General features: G+C 42.9%; 2 protein-coding genes across 4 annotated transcripts; one reads left to right on the top strand and one right to left on the bottom strand.

The window, feature by feature from the left end:
- The first annotated feature begins 26 nt into the window (after window positions 1–26).
- Window positions 27–3,655, top strand: tex9 (testis expressed 9). 3 transcript variants are annotated; one of them, XM_057018171.1, is made up of 13 exons: window positions 27–157; window positions 951–1,030; window positions 1,147–1,276; window positions 1,468–1,531; window positions 1,625–1,677; window positions 1,790–1,832; window positions 1,935–2,008; window positions 2,094–2,233; window positions 2,455–2,540; window positions 2,679–2,852; window positions 2,932–3,066; window positions 3,170–3,304; window positions 3,375–3,655. In XM_057018171.1, the coding sequence occupies exons 3-13, from the start codon at window positions 1,236–1,238 to the stop codon at window positions 3,450–3,452; spliced, it is 1,023 nt and encodes a 340-aa protein (XP_056874151.1). In that variant the 5' UTR covers window positions 27–157; window positions 951–1,030; window positions 1,147–1,235; the 3' UTR covers window positions 3,453–3,655. The 3 variants fall into 3 exon arrangements, with proteins under 3 accessions (XP_056874151.1, XP_056874143.1, XP_056874133.1); XM_057018163.1 differs by having other exon boundaries at window positions 1,143–1,276; window positions 2,097–2,233; XM_057018153.1 differs by having other exon boundaries at window positions 1,143–1,276.
- LOC130517937 (uncharacterized) lies at window positions 3,629–16,680 on the bottom strand. The gene is given in 29 exon segments (XM_057020159.1): window positions 3,629–3,927; window positions 3,992–4,117; window positions 4,208–4,465; window positions 4,548–4,655; window positions 4,739–4,955; window positions 5,234–5,463; window positions 5,571–5,673; window positions 5,769–5,896; window positions 6,011–6,208; window positions 8,412–8,610; window positions 9,418–9,442; window positions 9,537–9,652; window positions 9,720–9,782; window positions 9,862–10,002; window positions 10,286–10,403; window positions 10,406–10,517; window positions 10,625–10,759; window positions 10,989–11,135; window positions 11,211–11,311; window positions 11,390–11,547; window positions 12,738–12,913; window positions 13,194–13,757; window positions 14,014–14,117; window positions 14,215–14,289; window positions 14,360–14,593; window positions 14,685–14,784; window positions 14,887–15,089; window positions 15,189–15,322; window positions 16,515–16,680. Coding segments are annotated over 28 exon segments (4,365 nt in total). The 5' UTR covers window positions 15,307–15,322; window positions 16,515–16,680; the 3' UTR covers window positions 3,629–3,819.
- Between the last annotated feature and the right edge of the window lie 1,242 nt (window positions 16,681–17,922).

Raw genomic sequence — 17,922 nt, 5'->3', positions numbered from 1 at the left:
GAAGCCGCGAGACACATCAATCACGAGTCAGCCTCCAGCGCGAGCAGGTGCATGCATTCGGAATAAAAGTAGACGTAAACAGCGACGGGAGCTTCAATGTGCGGGACCTGCGCTGCGATGTGCCCCTCGCGTTATGGGATTTCGCTGCATGTGCAGGGTGAGTAGTGGCTGCGGGGCGTGCGCATGCGCACTGGCGGTCGCTGGAATTAAAAACAACATGCAAGCGCCAGGCAGGAGTCCCGAGTGGACGCGTCCGGCGTGCCTTCAGTGTGCGGCTCCTCACGGATTGTGCACCGACTGGCGCCACGTGGTTGCTGCGAGGGCCACGGTCGCTTTGAGAAGCGGCTTCCGGCCGCTGTTTAACTCAGATTTTCGCTTCCATCCTGCGCGGGCACATTTGCTCCGCTGGAGATTCTAAATTGCCCCTAGAAATGAGTGAAGTGTCCTGTCCGTGGGGCGTTCCTGCCTGTCAGACGGGAGGGTGGGGGGGATAAACTGCTGCGACCCTGATCAGGAATGTGGCGTTAACAGATAGGTCAATGGGCGGATTTAATAGGATGTTGGACCTGTGAATGGTTCAAATTAAATGAATAAAATTTTGATTGAAAAAGCCACTAAAGGATTCAGTTGAGTGTTGTTGCTGGCTCTCGACTGTTATTGATGCAGATTGGTTCTTTGAACCCAAAGAAGGAACTTTGTCACGTTTTGGAAAATGTTTGGATTAGTGATTCACTAAAATGTTTAGACACGCCTAAAGTTTAAAATAAATGACAGGATAATATAGTGAACATTTGTCTGGCAGCTGTATGGAAGCATGAGGGAAATAACGGGTTGGTGCAGTTTTGGTTTTTTCTATTTTGTACAATCCCTCCTCTTCAACAAAAGTTTGCCATTATTTAGGCTTCGCCTCGGTTTGTCTGCTTACGGCCACCGTACTGTGTGTTTTAAAGAACAAACAGTTGCTACGCAACCAGAACTCCGGGTGGTGATGGCTCCGGCAACTTGCAATAAAAAGGGTCGTCCATCACAGGTCTGTTCCACCACTATTTCAATTTTATTTTAACATAAATTCATTAAAACTGTTAGAGAAGTTAGATAAGTTTTCCCCCCAGTAAAATCTAAGTCTGTTTTTCCTCCCGTAGACAGTAAAACGTCCGTGTTCCAGCGGTAAAGCTGACAGATCCGTGGGTGCTGATGTGACGCCTCGTGTAAAATCAGCCTGTGGTCCAACCACAATGTGGACCGAGGATCTTCTAACCAAGGAGGAACAGTACAAGTAAAAGAATCTCACCATCATTCCTTAAATTCAAACAATTAAGTTCGACTTGTGAAAGGATCCGGTTCTAAAACCTTGTGACGTCACTTCCTGTATCACAACGGTGTTTTATATTTACTGCTGGCCAGTTGGGTCATGGAAGTTTGAACTGGACACCAAAAATGCAGGTTTTTCTCTTTCTTTTCCTTCAGACAGATGAATGCAGAGCTGGAAGCCAAAGTGGCCGACACAGTTAAACAGGCTGACCAGCTTATGGTGAGATTCATTATACTGACAAGAGAATCTACACAGATATACTGACAAGTGTTAAACGACCTGCATTTGTGTTGTTGCATTCTGGTCCTGCAGAGGGAACATAATGAAGTGCTGCTCACGGACATCACCGATGAAGAGGAGCCGAGGTAAAACATTTTTCTTTAATGATGTCCTTAAAATGATGCTAAAGTAAAGGACTGATTATTAATAGTGATTCATTCCTTTATTTATGCTGTGAATTTGTGTTACCGCCTTCAGATTAAAGCATAATCAGCGCAAACTGAAGGATCCCAGTGTGAAGGTACAAGATGACAGCTTAACTTATATTATCTGTGCTGTTTCTCACCCCTGAAAACAGCTGACAGCTGCTCGTTCCTTCTATACTTTTTATACGTTTTCTCAGATGGTGTCTAACAAAGAAGTGACATCAGCATTTAAAAACATGCACATTGGAAAAGAGCCACATTCCAAAACACGGTGAGGTTGATTACTCTTAGGAGCCATTGAGATTTGTTTCATCATCGGGTTTTTAATGGTTTAAAGTTGTCGCGTTTGACTCCAGAAGCTCCGAAGCGCGTCACATTGATGATATAGTGGGATCACCTGAGCAGCTTCTGGCCAACGTGATCAGTGGGATGGAGGAAGAGGTGGACCATGGGGCGTTTAGCAGAGCTTCAGAGTTTAACGCTGGAGAGAGAATAGGTAGCGTTCACATCTTTGTTTAGACACACTTGGCACTAGCAGGGTATCAGTAGAACAATTATGGCTTTTTTGAATGGACTAACTGTTATTGTCACTCAAGAATCATAAATAAAGTCTCACATTTTGCGGAAATATGTTTTTTTTTTCCTAAACGGTGCATGAACGTCGGCTTTTCATTGGCCTCCAAATTCACTTTGTGTTCCTGTTTTACGCGATAACAGCGGATGCTCGGGTGCACGTTTTGAGGACAAAAGTACGAATCATGCAGGAAGAACTGGACCAGCTCTCCAGTGAATACTACAAAAAGGTAAAGTTAGACGAACAAGTGTGCAGATTTACACTCACACACTCAGATCTACGCCCTATAGAACTCTGCACACCCGGTCCAACTGGTCATGTGACATCTGTGTTTTGGTACCACAACACCCACCGTCGGCTGTCGCAGGACGACTTGAATGACAAGCTCAGGGCTAAGATCAAGGAGCTGGAGGATGATGGAGTGAAGCTGCAGAAGACAGTCAGCATCCAGAAAGTGCAGATTGAGAAGCACAGAGCCTCCGCTGACGAGTCTTCCAGGAACTGCGACGCTCTGAGGCTGGAAGTGTGCGCTCTGAAGAAGGTCCGAAACGACAAGAACCACCGGTTCTCAATGGGACGCAGTTAAAAAAATCTGACACGAGAACTTCTGGGTTGTGCAGGAGCTGGAAGATCTGAATAAATCCCACAAACAGGCGGCAACCAGCCACAGCAGCACAGAGGTGCGTCTGAACAGAGCGCTGGAGGAGCTGGAGAAGCTGAAGGCTCAAATCAACAGAATGAACCAGATGAGCGCGGTGAGGACAAAACCAGAATGGTCTAAATGATCCCACGTTCAAACTGTTCTTCTTAAGTTTGGTGGAGGATGAGTTCTAACTGCATAAACTCTGTCCCAACAAGGACAAGATCGGCGAGGAGCATCGGAGTAAAGAGAATCTGCTGGCTGAAAACAAACTGCTGAGGAAACAGAAAGAGGAGCTGATTCTAGCCTTCAAGAAACAGCTCAAACTCATCGACGTCCTCAACAGGCAGAAGGTGAGTTGGGACGTGGCTGCGCCGAAATACGAGCACCGTTTGAAACGCCCGCCTCGGCCCTGTTGTGCAGATGCATCTTGAAGCTGCCAAACTGCTGTCGTTCCAAGAAGAGGAGTTCACCAGCGCTCTGGACTGGGGACCCTCGTGAAGTCGGAGGATCTGGGGAGAAGCTGCTCAACATAGTGCTGGAAACAAAAAGGTTCGAGTCAGACGTTGGCACGAAGGCAGAAATACGCAACTTATCCCTTTAAGCCAACATAAACCGTTGGATTCTGTAAAGCACCTAGAAACAATTTTGATTGTAACAGACGCTATATAAATAAAGATTGATTGAGTTGTTTTAATTTAAAACACTGAAACACATTGGACAAAAGTCAGAGATACCGCCGAATTTTAATGACATCCAGATTGATTTTTGACGAAGCTTCTTCCAGGAGTTGAAGTCCTCTCGGTCTCGCGAGGCTTAATTACCACGACGCGACACTGCCATCTAGCGGCGGGATGCGACATGTCCTCTAATCATCCTCCAGGCCATCTTCAGAGAAGACGTCTGCTTGTCGTGCTTCAAAATGTCTTCTAAAGTCTTCATTAAAATGTTGCAGGTCCCCTTCTTGAAGCAGCCCCTGAGAATAAACGATCGTTATACCTTTGTTGACTGAACCATTGAACGTTCCCCCCCAGACGCACCTTGGGGAGGTATCCCAGGAGCTCCTCTGCGTGGCGTTTCAGCAGTTTTTGCCTCTCCTCTTCCACTATCTTTCTACGCAGCGCCTCTTTTTGCTCCTCGATCGCTCTTTCTTGCGCCTCCAGTTCCTTTAAGAGATATTCATGTAATTATCAACGCAGTTTCTGTTACATTTCAAATAACCAGCTCAGGATCTGCGGACACAAAGTCTGCTGCACCTTCTCAGCCTCCTGCTGCCGTCTCCTGTCTTCTATCAGTCTCTCCACCTCACGTTTGTGCTCGAGTTGCTTCATGCGGCGCCTCTGGGCGTTCATCTGATCGATGCGGTCGTCCTCTGCAAACTTGGCCATCATCATTCTCCTGAAGTGCTCTTCTTCCTCTTTTTCAGCCTGCATTCTCATCTCTTTAAAAGCCGCGGCCTCCTGGTAGGCCCGCTCCATCATCATCCTCTGTCTGATCTTCTTCTCCATCGCTTCCTGTTGGATGAAGGTTTCACATGAGACACCCCCTACGCAGGGATCGGGAGGGGGCCACCGCGGTCGCCGTTAAATCGCTTACGATTTCTCTTTGTCTGTTCGCCTCCTCTTCTTGCTCGAGACAAAGTTCTAAACGGACCTGCTCCATTTCCTCCCGCTGCCTCTTGTCACCCTCAATCTTCTCAACCAGCTACGTTACGAGAAAGAGAAGCACTTGAACGTGTACTTTAGTAAACGTAATAAAAGTGTGAGGTTTTAAGGCGGCGTCTGAACTGCTTTTCGAAGATGCTCCTTGGCCTCTTCTCTCTCTCTCATCTTCTCCATTCGAGTTTCCTCCTCCTGCTGTTTGAGGTTTATGAACTCCACGATGCGTTTGTTCTCGGCCTCCATTCTTTCCCGTTCCGAACATCTCCACTCCTCCTGTTGTCTCTTAAATTCTTCAATTTCCTGCTGAGTGGCTTTGATCTTCTCTAGTTTCATCTGTCTCTCCCTACAAAAAAAGAAAATGGATTTTTAGAAATTGATCATCATTTTTTTTCAGTGTAATTCTCTGGAATTATTTGACTTCTTTCAACACCATTTTCCACCAGGTAAAATTGAATAGCATAATTACTCATTTATAATAGAGGCAATTAAACTAACTTTCTTTTTGAAACCAAATAAAACCAGCGGTTCACACTACTTGATATAATGATATAAAACAAACGTGTGTGTACTGTGCAGTGATTTTGAGCAGAACTAAACATTTGTAACACATAGATGCCTCACATCTGATCTTCCTCATAAATCTTCCTGATAATTTCATCAACCATGAGCTTCTCTTTGAGGAACTCTTCGTAAGCCTCTTGTTTCTTGCGCTCGTTGTCCAGGAGCTGCTGCTCCAGCTCTCTCTGGTACTGCAACATCTGCTCCTGGTGTTGCTGATCCAGCTTCTGCTGTTCACCTGCTGCCTGCTCCTCTTCACTGCTCATTTGACGGGCAAAGTCTTCCTCCTCGCGCTAGTAAAAAGGAAAAGCACAATATTGATGTAAATGCGCAGTCAGGAGGCATCTTATCATACTTGACATTAGCGTGTAGGCCTCAAAACATCTGAAAAAGTTCTCACCATCCTCTCAAACCTCGTGGCCTCCTGCTCAGCAATTTGCGCAGCTCTTTCTTTATTCACATACGCAGACTTAAGCTTGGCCTCCAACTCACGGAGCTCGGGGCTTTTAAAGTAGCGGAGTAAAGGAATTGTAACAAGAAAACCACAGCACATGATTTGCACATAACCCCAATTAAAGCATGCTAACCTACTGCGTACCTATTCTCCCTGATGTACTGCCTCATTTTCTCCTCCCTCTCTCTCTCATTCTTGATGCGGCTCAGCTCTTTAGCTATTCTCTCCTCTTGTTCAAGTCGCTTGGCGTGGTTTACCCTCTCCTCCTCTGCCTGCCAAGAAACACAAAGTAGGGTGACCTGCACTTGAGTTTAGAGCAAGGAGACACAAGGCCAAACAGTGTGCCTGTCCACGTGATCAGACAGGTGTAACAGACAGGTGTGCACCTTGAGGAGAGCATCTTCTGTTTGTCTCTCCTTCAGCTCTTCTTGCACCTGACGCTCGTATCTCCTCCTGTGCACGGACTCTTCCTGCAGCAAACTGCTCTGTAGCCGCCTGTCTCTGTCCACTCGCTGGGCCTCCTGTTGCCTGTCCTCTTCCTGTCTCCTTCGCTGCCACATCAACCTTTCCTGTCGGTGTCGACTCTGAGCAATAAACGTTACGGGAGGACGAGAAATATTTTAAAACGAAAGCACAGTAGTCTGGTAAGAGTAGCACTGTGTTTGTAGCTTTTAAGCTAATGAGGAACATTAGCTTTGACCGAATAATTATAAATTACCATATTTCCAGTGTTTTTCGTCGAGTTCCCTAACCTATCCCACTTTATTATTTTCTAAATCGAAACTTTAAAAAGTAACTTTAATTCAACTTTTCAGGATAATAAATTAGGCATCGCTAACTAGGTGTCGCGCGGCGTTTCGTTGTCTTGGTAACGAGGCGGTCTCTTGGAACTCTTCTTCTTTTGTTGCGTCATGGCAGGTTACCACCTATTTCAGGGAGCATTAGCGCCACCTACTGAGGATTTAGAGCAGTTACAGTCTATGTCAGAGAGGGGAAAGTCCCAAAACAAAAAGGAAACCTTAGATCCTTCCAATTAATCCTGTGTTCTGTGGAAAGCGTTTGCTCTCTCCACTGCTGCCTTCAATTGCCTCTTATTCCATCCATGCGTCTCTCCCTCCCCAAGCTTTCAGCCTGTATCCTCTAACTCCCAATATTCTTCCCAAAAAAACACTTCCAGGCCTCTTTCCTAGAGGCACAGAAAAAAATCAGCTCTCGCTTGTTTGTATGCTTGTGCGGGCGGCGTCTCTGGGACCAGCAAAGTACATTTGCTATTAATTTAATCATCATTCAAAGATCAGAATCGTTCTACATTAGTATCAGTTTGATGTTACAATTCTGCCCTTGAACTAAAAAGCGCCGGGAAAAGACAACGATCTTCAACAACCTTACATTTCCAGGAGTGAAGGAATACACTTCCATTGTGATTCCCAGCTTGTGTGCAATTAGATTATCTCTATTCTATTTTGGTAACATAATATAGAAACTAAAGTCATATATACATTATTATTTTCCTTATGCATTGTTGAAAATGTCCATATTAATCTATTTTTAACCCTCAGACTGATGATGCACAATACAGTATATTTATTAAACCTTAATACTGTATCAATAATGTATCAAAGATGCCCGTTTCAACAAAACAGGCTTAACACCTAAAATGTATTTCAGGAATAAAAATTAGATCCAAATGATGATATTCAAACGTGCCCCCCCCAAAAAAAGGTAGTTTTATTTACATGAATGGCAGGACAATGGTGTTTATAGCCAAGAACAGCAGATTACATACCTTAGCAGACGGCCACTAAGAATAACACTAGTGTCATGGTGGACAGAAGAATTTACAGTTGCTCTACAGCTAATTTATATACAAACAAGCCCCATTTGAAAAGTGGTAATTAACAATCATTTGAGATATAAGTATTATAAAATGACCATGGTACACCATATCTCAGTAGAGAATGGATCTGTTGTATTCTAAATGTCAAATAAAGGTCATTTATTAAACCAGGTTTAATCATTAAAGAGGGACAACAGATTTTAACCAAGCTGTGATGAGTAATTACAGCTACAGTAACAAAAACAGGTCAGAGCTTCAATGTTTAACAGATGATAAATCAAAATTCAGTGTCGTGCTGCAATACTGCACTTTATCAATCTTTTTGCTTTTAGCCTCTGTAGAAATCACAAACACAAATTCTAATTTTTTGTAAATGATACCCAGAAAGACCAAAGTTATGGGGTAGTTTTGACAGCTGTGTGTATCTTTGAATTGTTACAGTAACTAAAATAAAAGCTTGACCTCAGACAAATCAAACCAAAACCACCTCTCCTCAGACACGTCTCCGCTTAAAAGATAAATAAAGTTTTTTTTTTTTTTAAAAAAAAAACATCAAATAAATACAATTCTCAAATGTGTAATTTCTCAAAAGTTCAAAATGAAGCCACGAGCCACAATCTCGTACGTCAGCGAGCTGTCCGAATCCCTCAGGAAGCAGAATAATCACGTCTGGTGTTTTAGTAAATAAATAGGACTTTTGTTACCTACAGTATTTATATTCTAGTGAATTCACCTCCGAGGAGGTAACATAGATGCATGTTCTCCTAGCTCAGCAGCAGACTGAAGCCACCAAGCGAGTCGCATCTACAACGTCCGACTGTCGATGAAATTCTTTTTTCAATAATGGTGTCGAGTTTGGATCCGTGCCAGTGTCCAGATGCTTTGATACTCCCGCTCACTCCCTGTTCAGTGAACGGACACGATGGCGGAGGGAAGAACTGGCAGGATTATGCATCTGTGGGCCCTGCAGTGACGTCCCCGTCTGCAGAGTCCTGTTCCTCATCAGCTGCTGTTCTCATTGAGTCTGGCAGGTTTGAAGGGGGGAGAGCCACAATTCCTACTGGCTTCACGACAGCTTCTGCTGATCCTTGAACATTTGCTGACATCAAGAGGGGCGCAACGTTCTCTGGCTGCCTGTGGACGACGTTCCTGTGCAAAGAAAGAGAAAAGATCCTCAGAAATGAATGATCCATATGATCCATATGGATCCAGTCTTTAGATTAATTTTAACTGGAAAACAAAGTGATTAATCTGATTCTCCTGTATCTTTACAGCTCACTGTGGAAAAAATGCTCTTTAAGACTCATTTCTCAACTCTGATGTGCTTTGAAATGACATACCGTATTTTCCGGACTATAAATCGCACTTTTTTCCCCCCCATAGTTTGTCAGGGGGTGCGACTTGTACTCCGGAGCGACTTAAATAAATACATTACAGAATTTCACATGTTCGTTGTTTTCACTGACGACCACCAGAGGGCGCTCTAGGCGTGTGTACCTGAGGAACGAGTTCCTTTAGCGACGCAGAAGAAGAAGCGGTGCTTCGTCTATGGAGTTAGACTTGATTGTTTGGTAAACTTGCTCGGATGTTCTTTATGCTATAGTTGTCTGAATAACTGTTATTATGTTACGTTAACAAAGCAGACACGTACTCAGTTCGTTGTGGGTCATGTAGCTGAATGTGTTACGTTAGCATACCGTAACGCTATTGCTAATCCATTATTATTTTAAATTGCCTTTCAAGATGAAATGTATGTTCTTAGTCTTGGATTTTATCAAATAAATTTCCCCTCAAAATGCAATTTATAGTCCAGTGCGACTTATATATATCTATTTTTCTTCTTTATTATGCATTTTTTGGCTAGTGCGACTTAAACTAAGGAGCGACATATAGTCCGGAAAATACGGTAATTGACTTTTTGGACAAGATATAATGTGGATAGTGGTTTCTACTCACAATTGATCTTTGGCTCTTATATCTGCTGGGTTAAAACAAGAGACAAGCTTCTCAGGACTTTTGTTACGCAACATCTGGCCAATATTCTGACGGAACCAAACACAAGAAGCCACACATACCTCTGTCCTGAATAACTTTGCATATGTGATTTGGTTGATCGGTTAAATGTTTGGTCATCAGGTCTCCGCTGGATACATCCACGAGGAGGTCGCAGTTGAGACAAACCAAGGTTAACCTAGGGAACATAAACAGTTTCAATCAGACAAGACTGCATTTCATTGGTAAAACATGAATTTGCTTACTTTAAGGAAGAGGGGTTTTTGCTATAATCCATTTTCTGAGGGGTTTTTCTGGTGCTATGGAATCTGACAAAGAAAACAAAGTCACAAAGTTCTCTGCACATATAATGAAGCACAAGCAAGACCAGGCGGATTTTTGACTCACTTTATCATATGGTTCCCAATAGAAACTTTGCAGCTCGTGCGGTACTTGCACGCACCGCAAGCCAGAACCATTGGAAAATGAGAAAAGAAGTGGTCGACTACCGAACAGCACTCGATGCAGGTGTATCGTCCACCATCGGCACTGGAAAATATGAGCAGACATTTAAAAATCAGTCGGATGAACACACAAAACCACTAAATCAGACATTAAATTCAACACCTGCATGAGATTAAAACACTCTGATAACCACAAGTGCCATCTCCAACTCTGCTGTTTTACGATTATATTCCAGGATTTGTTATTGTTCTGGTTTGTAAAGCAGAGGAGCTTGTAAAGCAAGGCTAGCAAATCATAATAGTGCAGGTAGCTGTGCGGAAAATGAAATAAACTGTTGCAACAGGGTCATTAAATGATAAACAGCCACCTGAGATTCCTGAGTGCCAGATTGTTTCTACTAGGATCGCCACATTGTTTCTTGCTCGGTGGACCCATACTGGCCTTCACTGCTCCAGTAACAGTTGACTTGGCCCTTGACTTAACCACAGCTGGCTGGCTCTTTCCCCGACACCGTCTGGACTTATAGTGACTGTGCTGGGTCGGTCCGAAGAGCTATGCTGAGTAGGAGCTTTCCCTGTGAGAGAGGCTCGAATCGTCACCTGAGTAAAGAACATATCACATACGGATGCTTGATTATTCCCAAGTTAACACACACACACACACACATATATACATATAAAATATGCTGCAATAGTCAGGGTCAGACCTTTGTTCCTGCAGGGAGGCCCTCCAAGGCTTTAGGCTTTCTAAAGGTCTTGTGGACATGAGTTCGGTGCTCCACTTTCTCCTTGTAGGTGAGAAAATTCAGTCTGCATTTCCCACAGCGATGGATGCCCTTTCTCTGATAAAGAAACCAGATTAAGCGGCCTGGCGGCAGTCTAACTGATGGGGTGTTAGGATTTACAAAAAGAACACAAAAAGGCATTTGAACACAGTTTGGCTGCTAAGAATAGGGATGTGATCCATTTTGTCTTTTAGTTTGTTTTCAGTGGTGTGAGCATTGACCTCATAACACAAATCAGAAGTGACTTCACACTCCTACCAACACATTTGCAATTCAAACAGCATACCTGGTGTTTCATGTAGTGCTGCATGTACATGTGGCCGCTCCGCAGAATTTTGAGACAGAAGGGACACAGCAGTTCTTTAGTGTTTTCATGGACCGTCCGGAAATGTGTCTCCACATCCGAAAAGAACGACGATCTGTAATTGCAGACCTGCGGGGTTGGGAAGAGAAAAGGTCAGTCCCAGTAGGCTGAGGCCCGACACAGAGCTGATATTGGGTACGAGACCTGGCACACGTAGGGCATTTCCCCGGGTTTGTGATCCTCCTTCATGTGCTCCAACAGGCCCTGCTCGGATCCAAAAGCCAGCTCACATATTTTACAATTGGCTGAAGAGGGAATCAAAATTTCAAATTAGGTTTTGACGGGGTGGTTTTTCCGATTCATGGAGCATATTTGGGTCATACTGGAGGATTCGATTCGGCTGTGCGCGCTCTCGATGTGGCACTGCAGCTGGAACGGAGTCATGTACTGACGATAGCAATGCTGGCAGGTGGTGTGGCTCTCCCAGCTCTCGCTGTTCTGCTTCTCCAGCTCCAAATGGTGCTTCATGTGGTTCATAAACCTGCAGGGCACAGACAGTAGAGTCATAACCATCTCAGCACAGTACCAAATAAATTACCTGTTATAATTAAAGTACTTTGAAGATAGAAGTTTATAAAAAAGAAGTAGATGGGAAATTATTGCTAGTTCCCGCAAACTAAAGGGCCTTTATAGTGATATTTCTCTGTGGATTTGAGTTTTGGGCACTCAGCCATGCAAATATGACTTCACATCTAGGTTGGTAGGTGACCACAGCTGCTTTAGAAAATCAAAAACAAAATGTCCTTAAATTCATGATTCAATGAACGCCAGTGTCCATTAGTCATCGCTTCTCTACATTCAGTGGTTTAATTCCCAATGGATCAGAAGATAGATTCAGTAATCTTGTTGACACGCTTGTTTAAAGCAAGTATAATGGCTGTTATAATATCAGCAATTAAAGTGATTTTCACTTTGTTTAATGATTTAAATGAGCTGTTTCCCGATCCGGGACCTCTCTAGATACCTGCCATCTCTGCCCCCGATGAGACCTGGCCCATTTTTCAGCCCTTGCATTCCGCCGTCTCAGCTCCACTAATAGAAATTTGTATGTGGCTGAACTTTGACCCCGACGGTGAGGGGCCTGGCTATAGCACAAATGTGTTTCTCCATAAAAAGCAGCTTACAGAAGCCTTTTCCTCCCATAAAGTCATTTAATCAACGGAGCAGTTCTATCACCACTAAACTGGCAGCCATTTTTCATTTTTAGGCCCATGAGGAATAACGGTCCGAAGGTGTCATCCATCTGGGAGCAAAACTGTCGTGAGGACGGAGAAAGATGCCAACACTGTGTTTACTTGTCCTGCAGAGAAGCCCTAACCCAGCCCATCTAATGAGGCCTATTAATAACCACGTGCTACTAAAAACGGCTTCAGTCGCAAATTAATTAGCTTCTAGTTTCTCCTGTCACATATTTAAATGATTGCAGATTTACACAAACTATTCAGATAGTAAACAGAAAGGCTTAAATTAAAAATTGCCCCAGAAACCAATATTTCCACAGCGTAGACAGCAAACTAATGATTATGACGCACATAATGGTGATTCACTCGCAGGTTTGTGATAAAGTGTCAGTACAAACCATTACAGTTAATATTGAAAATGAAATAATAGAAAAATACATTTTAAAAAGTTCTCTTGGTCTTATTTTCCCAAAAGAAAACTTGGTCGTACCTGATGTTGTTTTTGAGAACCTTCAAACAGCTCCGGCACTTAAAAGTGGTGTTGGTCTTCCTCATCAGCTTGTGAGCATCTCCCTCAAACTGGCCATAGTAGAACTCCGAGACCAGCATGATGCGCTTGTTGGGACCGCTGTCCACATTGGGACTGGCGGGTTTTGAACCACACATCTAAAAGAGAGATTTAAAACAAAAAACAGAGGACAATACCACTTTTGTTATTCGGTGTTCATTAAATCACACATATGTTGCAGTTTCTATATTGTGTATGAAAGTTATTTCCATCATTATTTAGTTATATGACGTTTTTCTCTTTATTTTACGTATTTTTCGCAAATCATTGAAGGGGTCTATTTTGATACAAACAGGCGCCGGAATATAAGTCGCACCAAGCGAAACACCGGTGCCCGTTTTCTCGACAGTACGGCTCGATTTCAAAAGTGAAAGGAACCTCGTCCATGTTGCCGATGTGTTCTGGTCGGATCTTATGCTCGGTGATGTCCGTGCAGAAGGTGCGGAAAATGTCCAGCTTTTCTTCGTAATCATCTGCCAGTTGCTGCGAGATGGTACTTCCTGAGCGGATAGAGAGATTCCGCCGCTTCATAAAGCGGAAGCACCAGGAAGGACCCCCTCGAAAGTCGTCGATCTTCATGTCACGTGCTATCGCTATCGCCATGAGTCGGATAGAGTTTGTAGAGACGCTTCCACCTGCTGCCGTGTGTTCAATAACCCACTGTCCAAGTTTATCCTCCAACTGTGGCCATCTCGCTTTGTTCCCTCGGAAACTCTGTCGGGTCGCCTTTGCTCTGCGCAGGTCGTCTTCTTGCTTCCGCCACCTGCGTACCATTGTTTCAGCAATGTTGAATTCTCTCGCAGCAGCTCTATTCCCGTGTACTACTGCGTGGCCGATAGCCTGGAGTTTAAAACCCGCTTGGTACGCACGTCGTCTCTTAACAGGTGCCATTTTTGGGTCCTTAAGAACACGCCACAAAATTATGTGGAAGCGCAGCACGTATTACTCCGCGAGGCCCCTGACTACGGTGGCCCTAAGGGTCCGACATTCCACCAAGCGACGCGGCGTCGTAATTTATCAAAGTACCACAAAAACATTATTGGCGCCGTGTACCACATAAAATCGGTTCGAAGGCAGTAAGCACAACCGGAATCAATACACGTGGCGCACATTTTAAGACACACAGTCGTTTTTAGTAAAAATTAAAGGATTTTAAGTGCGCCTTATAGTCTAGAAAATACGGTAATAACTCACTTACAGTCACGTGACATTTGAGTTGTTCTTCCGTAATTACTTCCTGACACTTGGGACACTTTTTCTTAAGGTTACCATTTTCCACTGGAACTTTAACCACTGTGGATCCTACAAAAATCAGACATTTAAATTACGCAAATTCCAGTTGCACAAATGAACAAAAGATGTATTAAAACCACAAAGGTTCAGTTGTTGGTATTCTTACCTAAATCAAGCATAATTTTCTTTGCATTGTTATTTTGTTCCGGTGGTGGCAAAACTCGTTTAACTACAATTTGATCTGTTGGGTAAAAAGACACGAGTCAGTGCAAGTTGACAACAGTCAGAAATGTGGCAATAAAAGATTTTACCTTTTGTTTTGCTGTTGCTCACTGCGGGCACAGAAAGGGGTTGAAATGACTGTGAATTGGAACTGTTGGGCTGTGTGAGATTAGAATGTGTGGAAAACACAACGGGAGCCTGGACGTTTGACAGTGTCACAATGTTTTTGGTGATTTGTTGCACCTGCGGCCGGTGGACAACACCGGGTATGACTGCATTCATTGTAGATGGAGCAACTGGCTGGAGAAGCTGCTGCTGACCAGCTGAAAAGCAAAGCACGCAGAATGCCAGGTGAGGAATAAAACCCACATTCCAAAAGCTTCGGATGAGTTTTTATGTCGTATGTAAATTCACCCGGAACAATTGCAAATTTGGTCCCAGGGGGGTACTGTGACCCAAGGGGGGCGATCAACCCAGCGCTGCTTGACAGGTGTGGAGAAGTGACAATAAAGCCCTGATAAACACACAGATACACATCACAGCACACTAAGCAGGTGTTTGTGCTTGTTCCAAATTATTATAACATCAGTCATTGGAGGAGTATTTGTAAAAATACCTGATTATTGACAATAACAGGCCGGGGGGTCAAAGTAGTCAGAGTTTGCGGAGCAGCATTCGCTGGATTTGCACCGATGTTTACGGGTAACATTATATGTGAGGGTGCAAAAGTAGGCTGAGCAGCTGGACGTTTAGGTTCTTTTTCTGCTGTTTTCTTTGGCGGTGCGACGGGGTTGGGCTTGGTATCCTTTTGGTTAGTAGCTGGAGGAGCGCATTCAAATTTTGAAAGAAAAAAGATAAATACAAGTGAGCAAGTGGCTCAATGAACGTGCAACATGACACAAATTTAGAATGACTTACAGAGTACGCCGACAAAGATAGGCTCATCATCATCATCCTCTATTAAGTGAATTTGAGGGGCTTGTTTCTGCCATGGTTCCAGCTCCTCCTCTACACATTCCATAAAAAGTTCAGACATTGTGCACCTGCAATTGCTGACAAAGAAAAACAAGGTTTTGAAGCATACATACTTCATGTAATATCCTTACTATTGTCACTTTCATTATTTAAAGCTACACATTACAAGTACAATGCTGTATTTTTCATCAAAAATCTGCAAAAAACCTCTAAACTGACACATTATTGGTAGGGTTATAAGGTTTATATTATTTGATCGATTACAAAAACAATCACTACTAAAAAAAACCCCCAAAAAAAAGCACTGATGTAGCAGCAACTTCTTCAATGGAGGTTGAACTTGAATGTAACTAATTAAACCAGTAGTATAGTAGTGTATAAGCGGTAGAGATACTAGGTTATATAACAGTAGGATTCTTTATAAAAATCCACTTGGCTCAAATTCCGGAACATCACCAAGATTGTATTTAACTTAAAGCATTATGCACTATATACCAGCAAGCACAAGACCTGGATTTGATAAAGGATGCATTTTATGATATAGTTCAAGTGTTAAGTTTTTTTGCTGTAATGTGTTCTGAACAACAGCAGCGACGTTACGTTTTGCCCAAACAGACCCGTGTGAATAATCAAATAACATCAACTAGCATTTTTATAGCCAACAATCACAATAAAGGTTAAAAACGGTTTAGTCACATCCACTCAGCATCCAAACTGAGTGTTCATCATCTTCTTTGAAAGAAACCACTGGACATGTAGGAGAAGTAAAAGTACCAGTCAACGAAGATAGTAATGGGGATAAACTATTTTCTATCAGGTAAACCTTACCTGATAACACTAACCGCCTTCCCATTCGACTTCAAATTTAGCATTATAACCGAGAGCTTTCTTTAATTCCCCAATAACTTACTAAATAGACAAATGCCTGCTGGTTACAACAATGAAATAAAGGATTTAACGGGGTATTTTATCTTCTCTGTCCTGTTCACCGATAAGCTAAAGCTACAAGCTAACCTTTGTGGATTCTAATGCTCCTGATCGCTACTGTCATAGACTGCAACTGCCCTTGAGCATCCACCATGAGGCTGGATTTGTCAGTTTTTGACACATTCTTGCTTCAATTGAAGTTATCGTCATTTTTAAAGACCTGTCGAAAGTCAATCATAACATTAGTCAGGCTCCGTTCGCATCTTCTTTTTTATAAGGGATGTGAAAACAAAGCCTGCACTTCGATTAACTATTCTGTACAGCATTTGTATTTCAGCCTACCTCTCTCACATCCACACCCACTGTCTGGGTGTTAAGAATTCCGTTCTTTATTCTCACGACGGTGAGTTAAAACGGAATAATATTTATTGCACAAACTGGAATATGAGTCGTTACAAAAAATGTTGCTGCGGAAGCGCATTGAGTGCATCGACCAATCAGATTCAACTTCCGTCTTTGACGTGAGCACTTCCGTTTCCGCGTTTACGTCATATATACGCACATGTATGTTTATTTGTACACGTTTATTAACCCAACAGAAACCCGTGCACGTAAAGGTGACATTTAAAACGAGCAGAGAAACAAGCAGAAAGTTTTCCAGAAAGTAATCAGCTTTAAATGAGCTCAGTCCGGTCTTCATTAACAACTTTTTGTTGGAATTATGTGCGCTCTGTTCTCCCTAAATAAGTAAAAAACAAGGCAACAGTAGAAACAAACACATCCAAACAAGCTATTAATTTCAGTGAAGTGAAGCAAAGATGATGTTACAGTTTCTCCCCACAATTATCTAAGGTGAAACAGAGAAACTACTGAGGGACAAGAAATAGGTAGCGGACCAGATGAGTAGTGTAAACAAACGTGAATCCTGCGTTATGTCTTCATTTGTCCAACAGGCGGCGGTCTAGACTTGATAATAGGGCAATACTTTCTTACTACGATTGTATTTCAGTGCGAAAGAAAACTTGATTTTTGTGACGAACTATTTTCCAACACCTACAACGTGTTGCAGCTCTTATTCAAAGCATCCATGCATTTTGCGTTATGTGGAGCTTATTTATTCACTCTGCTTCACATTAATTTATGCCCGTTTTCACATACTGGAATATTTTGTTTGTAGGCCCATGATGACCATTTAAGCACAAACGAGCTTAAATGTGGGGTCGAAGGTTCTTCGGGGCTTAATCCATTTCGTTAACATAGCAAGTACAAACATGTGCCACACCAATGATCTGAGAACTCTTGGACTTGGATATTCACTCTCAGGTGTAACGACCCTTGATTTTTCTGTGCAATATGGGACCTCAGGTGACAAGAATAGCGACCACTACATGGTAAAAATTCATTTTCACAGGAACCAGAGGAGCCCCTGACATCATGTTTCATATTTAGCAGTGTGACGGGCTTCCGACATCACTGGAAACATTTGAGTGAGGAGGATTCTTCCATCTGAGCAACGACGATGAAGCTGGTTTCTGAATCAGCAGTTCAGAATCAGAATCAGAATCAGAAGATTTATTGCCATTGTTCATGTAATACACAGTATTACACAAACTAGGAATTTGTCATGGTGTGACGCTGCGACATTCAACATAAAGAAGACCACACTAGAATAAGATAAATAAAATAAAATAAGATAAAATAAGACATATATACAGTATATACATAAATAGTAAGTGGTAAGAGGTAAGTG

Source organism: Takifugu flavidus, chromosome 2 (genome assembly GCF_003711565.1).
Source record: "Takifugu flavidus isolate HTHZ2018 chromosome 2, ASM371156v2, whole genome shotgun sequence".
NCBI classification, from domain to species: Eukaryota; Metazoa; Chordata; class Actinopteri; order Tetraodontiformes; family Tetraodontidae; genus Takifugu; species Takifugu flavidus.
This window is presented reverse-complemented; position numbering and strand designations above follow the sequence as displayed.

Excerpts from the sequence above, each read along its gene's own strand:
- tex9 (XM_057018153.1), top strand. The coding sequence starts at position 97 with ATGTGCGGGACCTGCGCTGCGATGTGCCCCTCGCGTTATGGGATTTCG. Across the intron at positions 1,277-1,467 it reads ACCAAGGAGGAACAGTACAA|ACAGATGAATGCAGAGCTGG; the intron begins GTAAAAGAATCT and ends CTTTTCCTTCAG. Across the intron at positions 2,853-2,931 it reads AAGTGTGCGCTCTGAAGAAG|GAGCTGGAAGATCTGAATAA; the intron begins GTCCGAAACGAC and ends TGGGTTGTGCAG.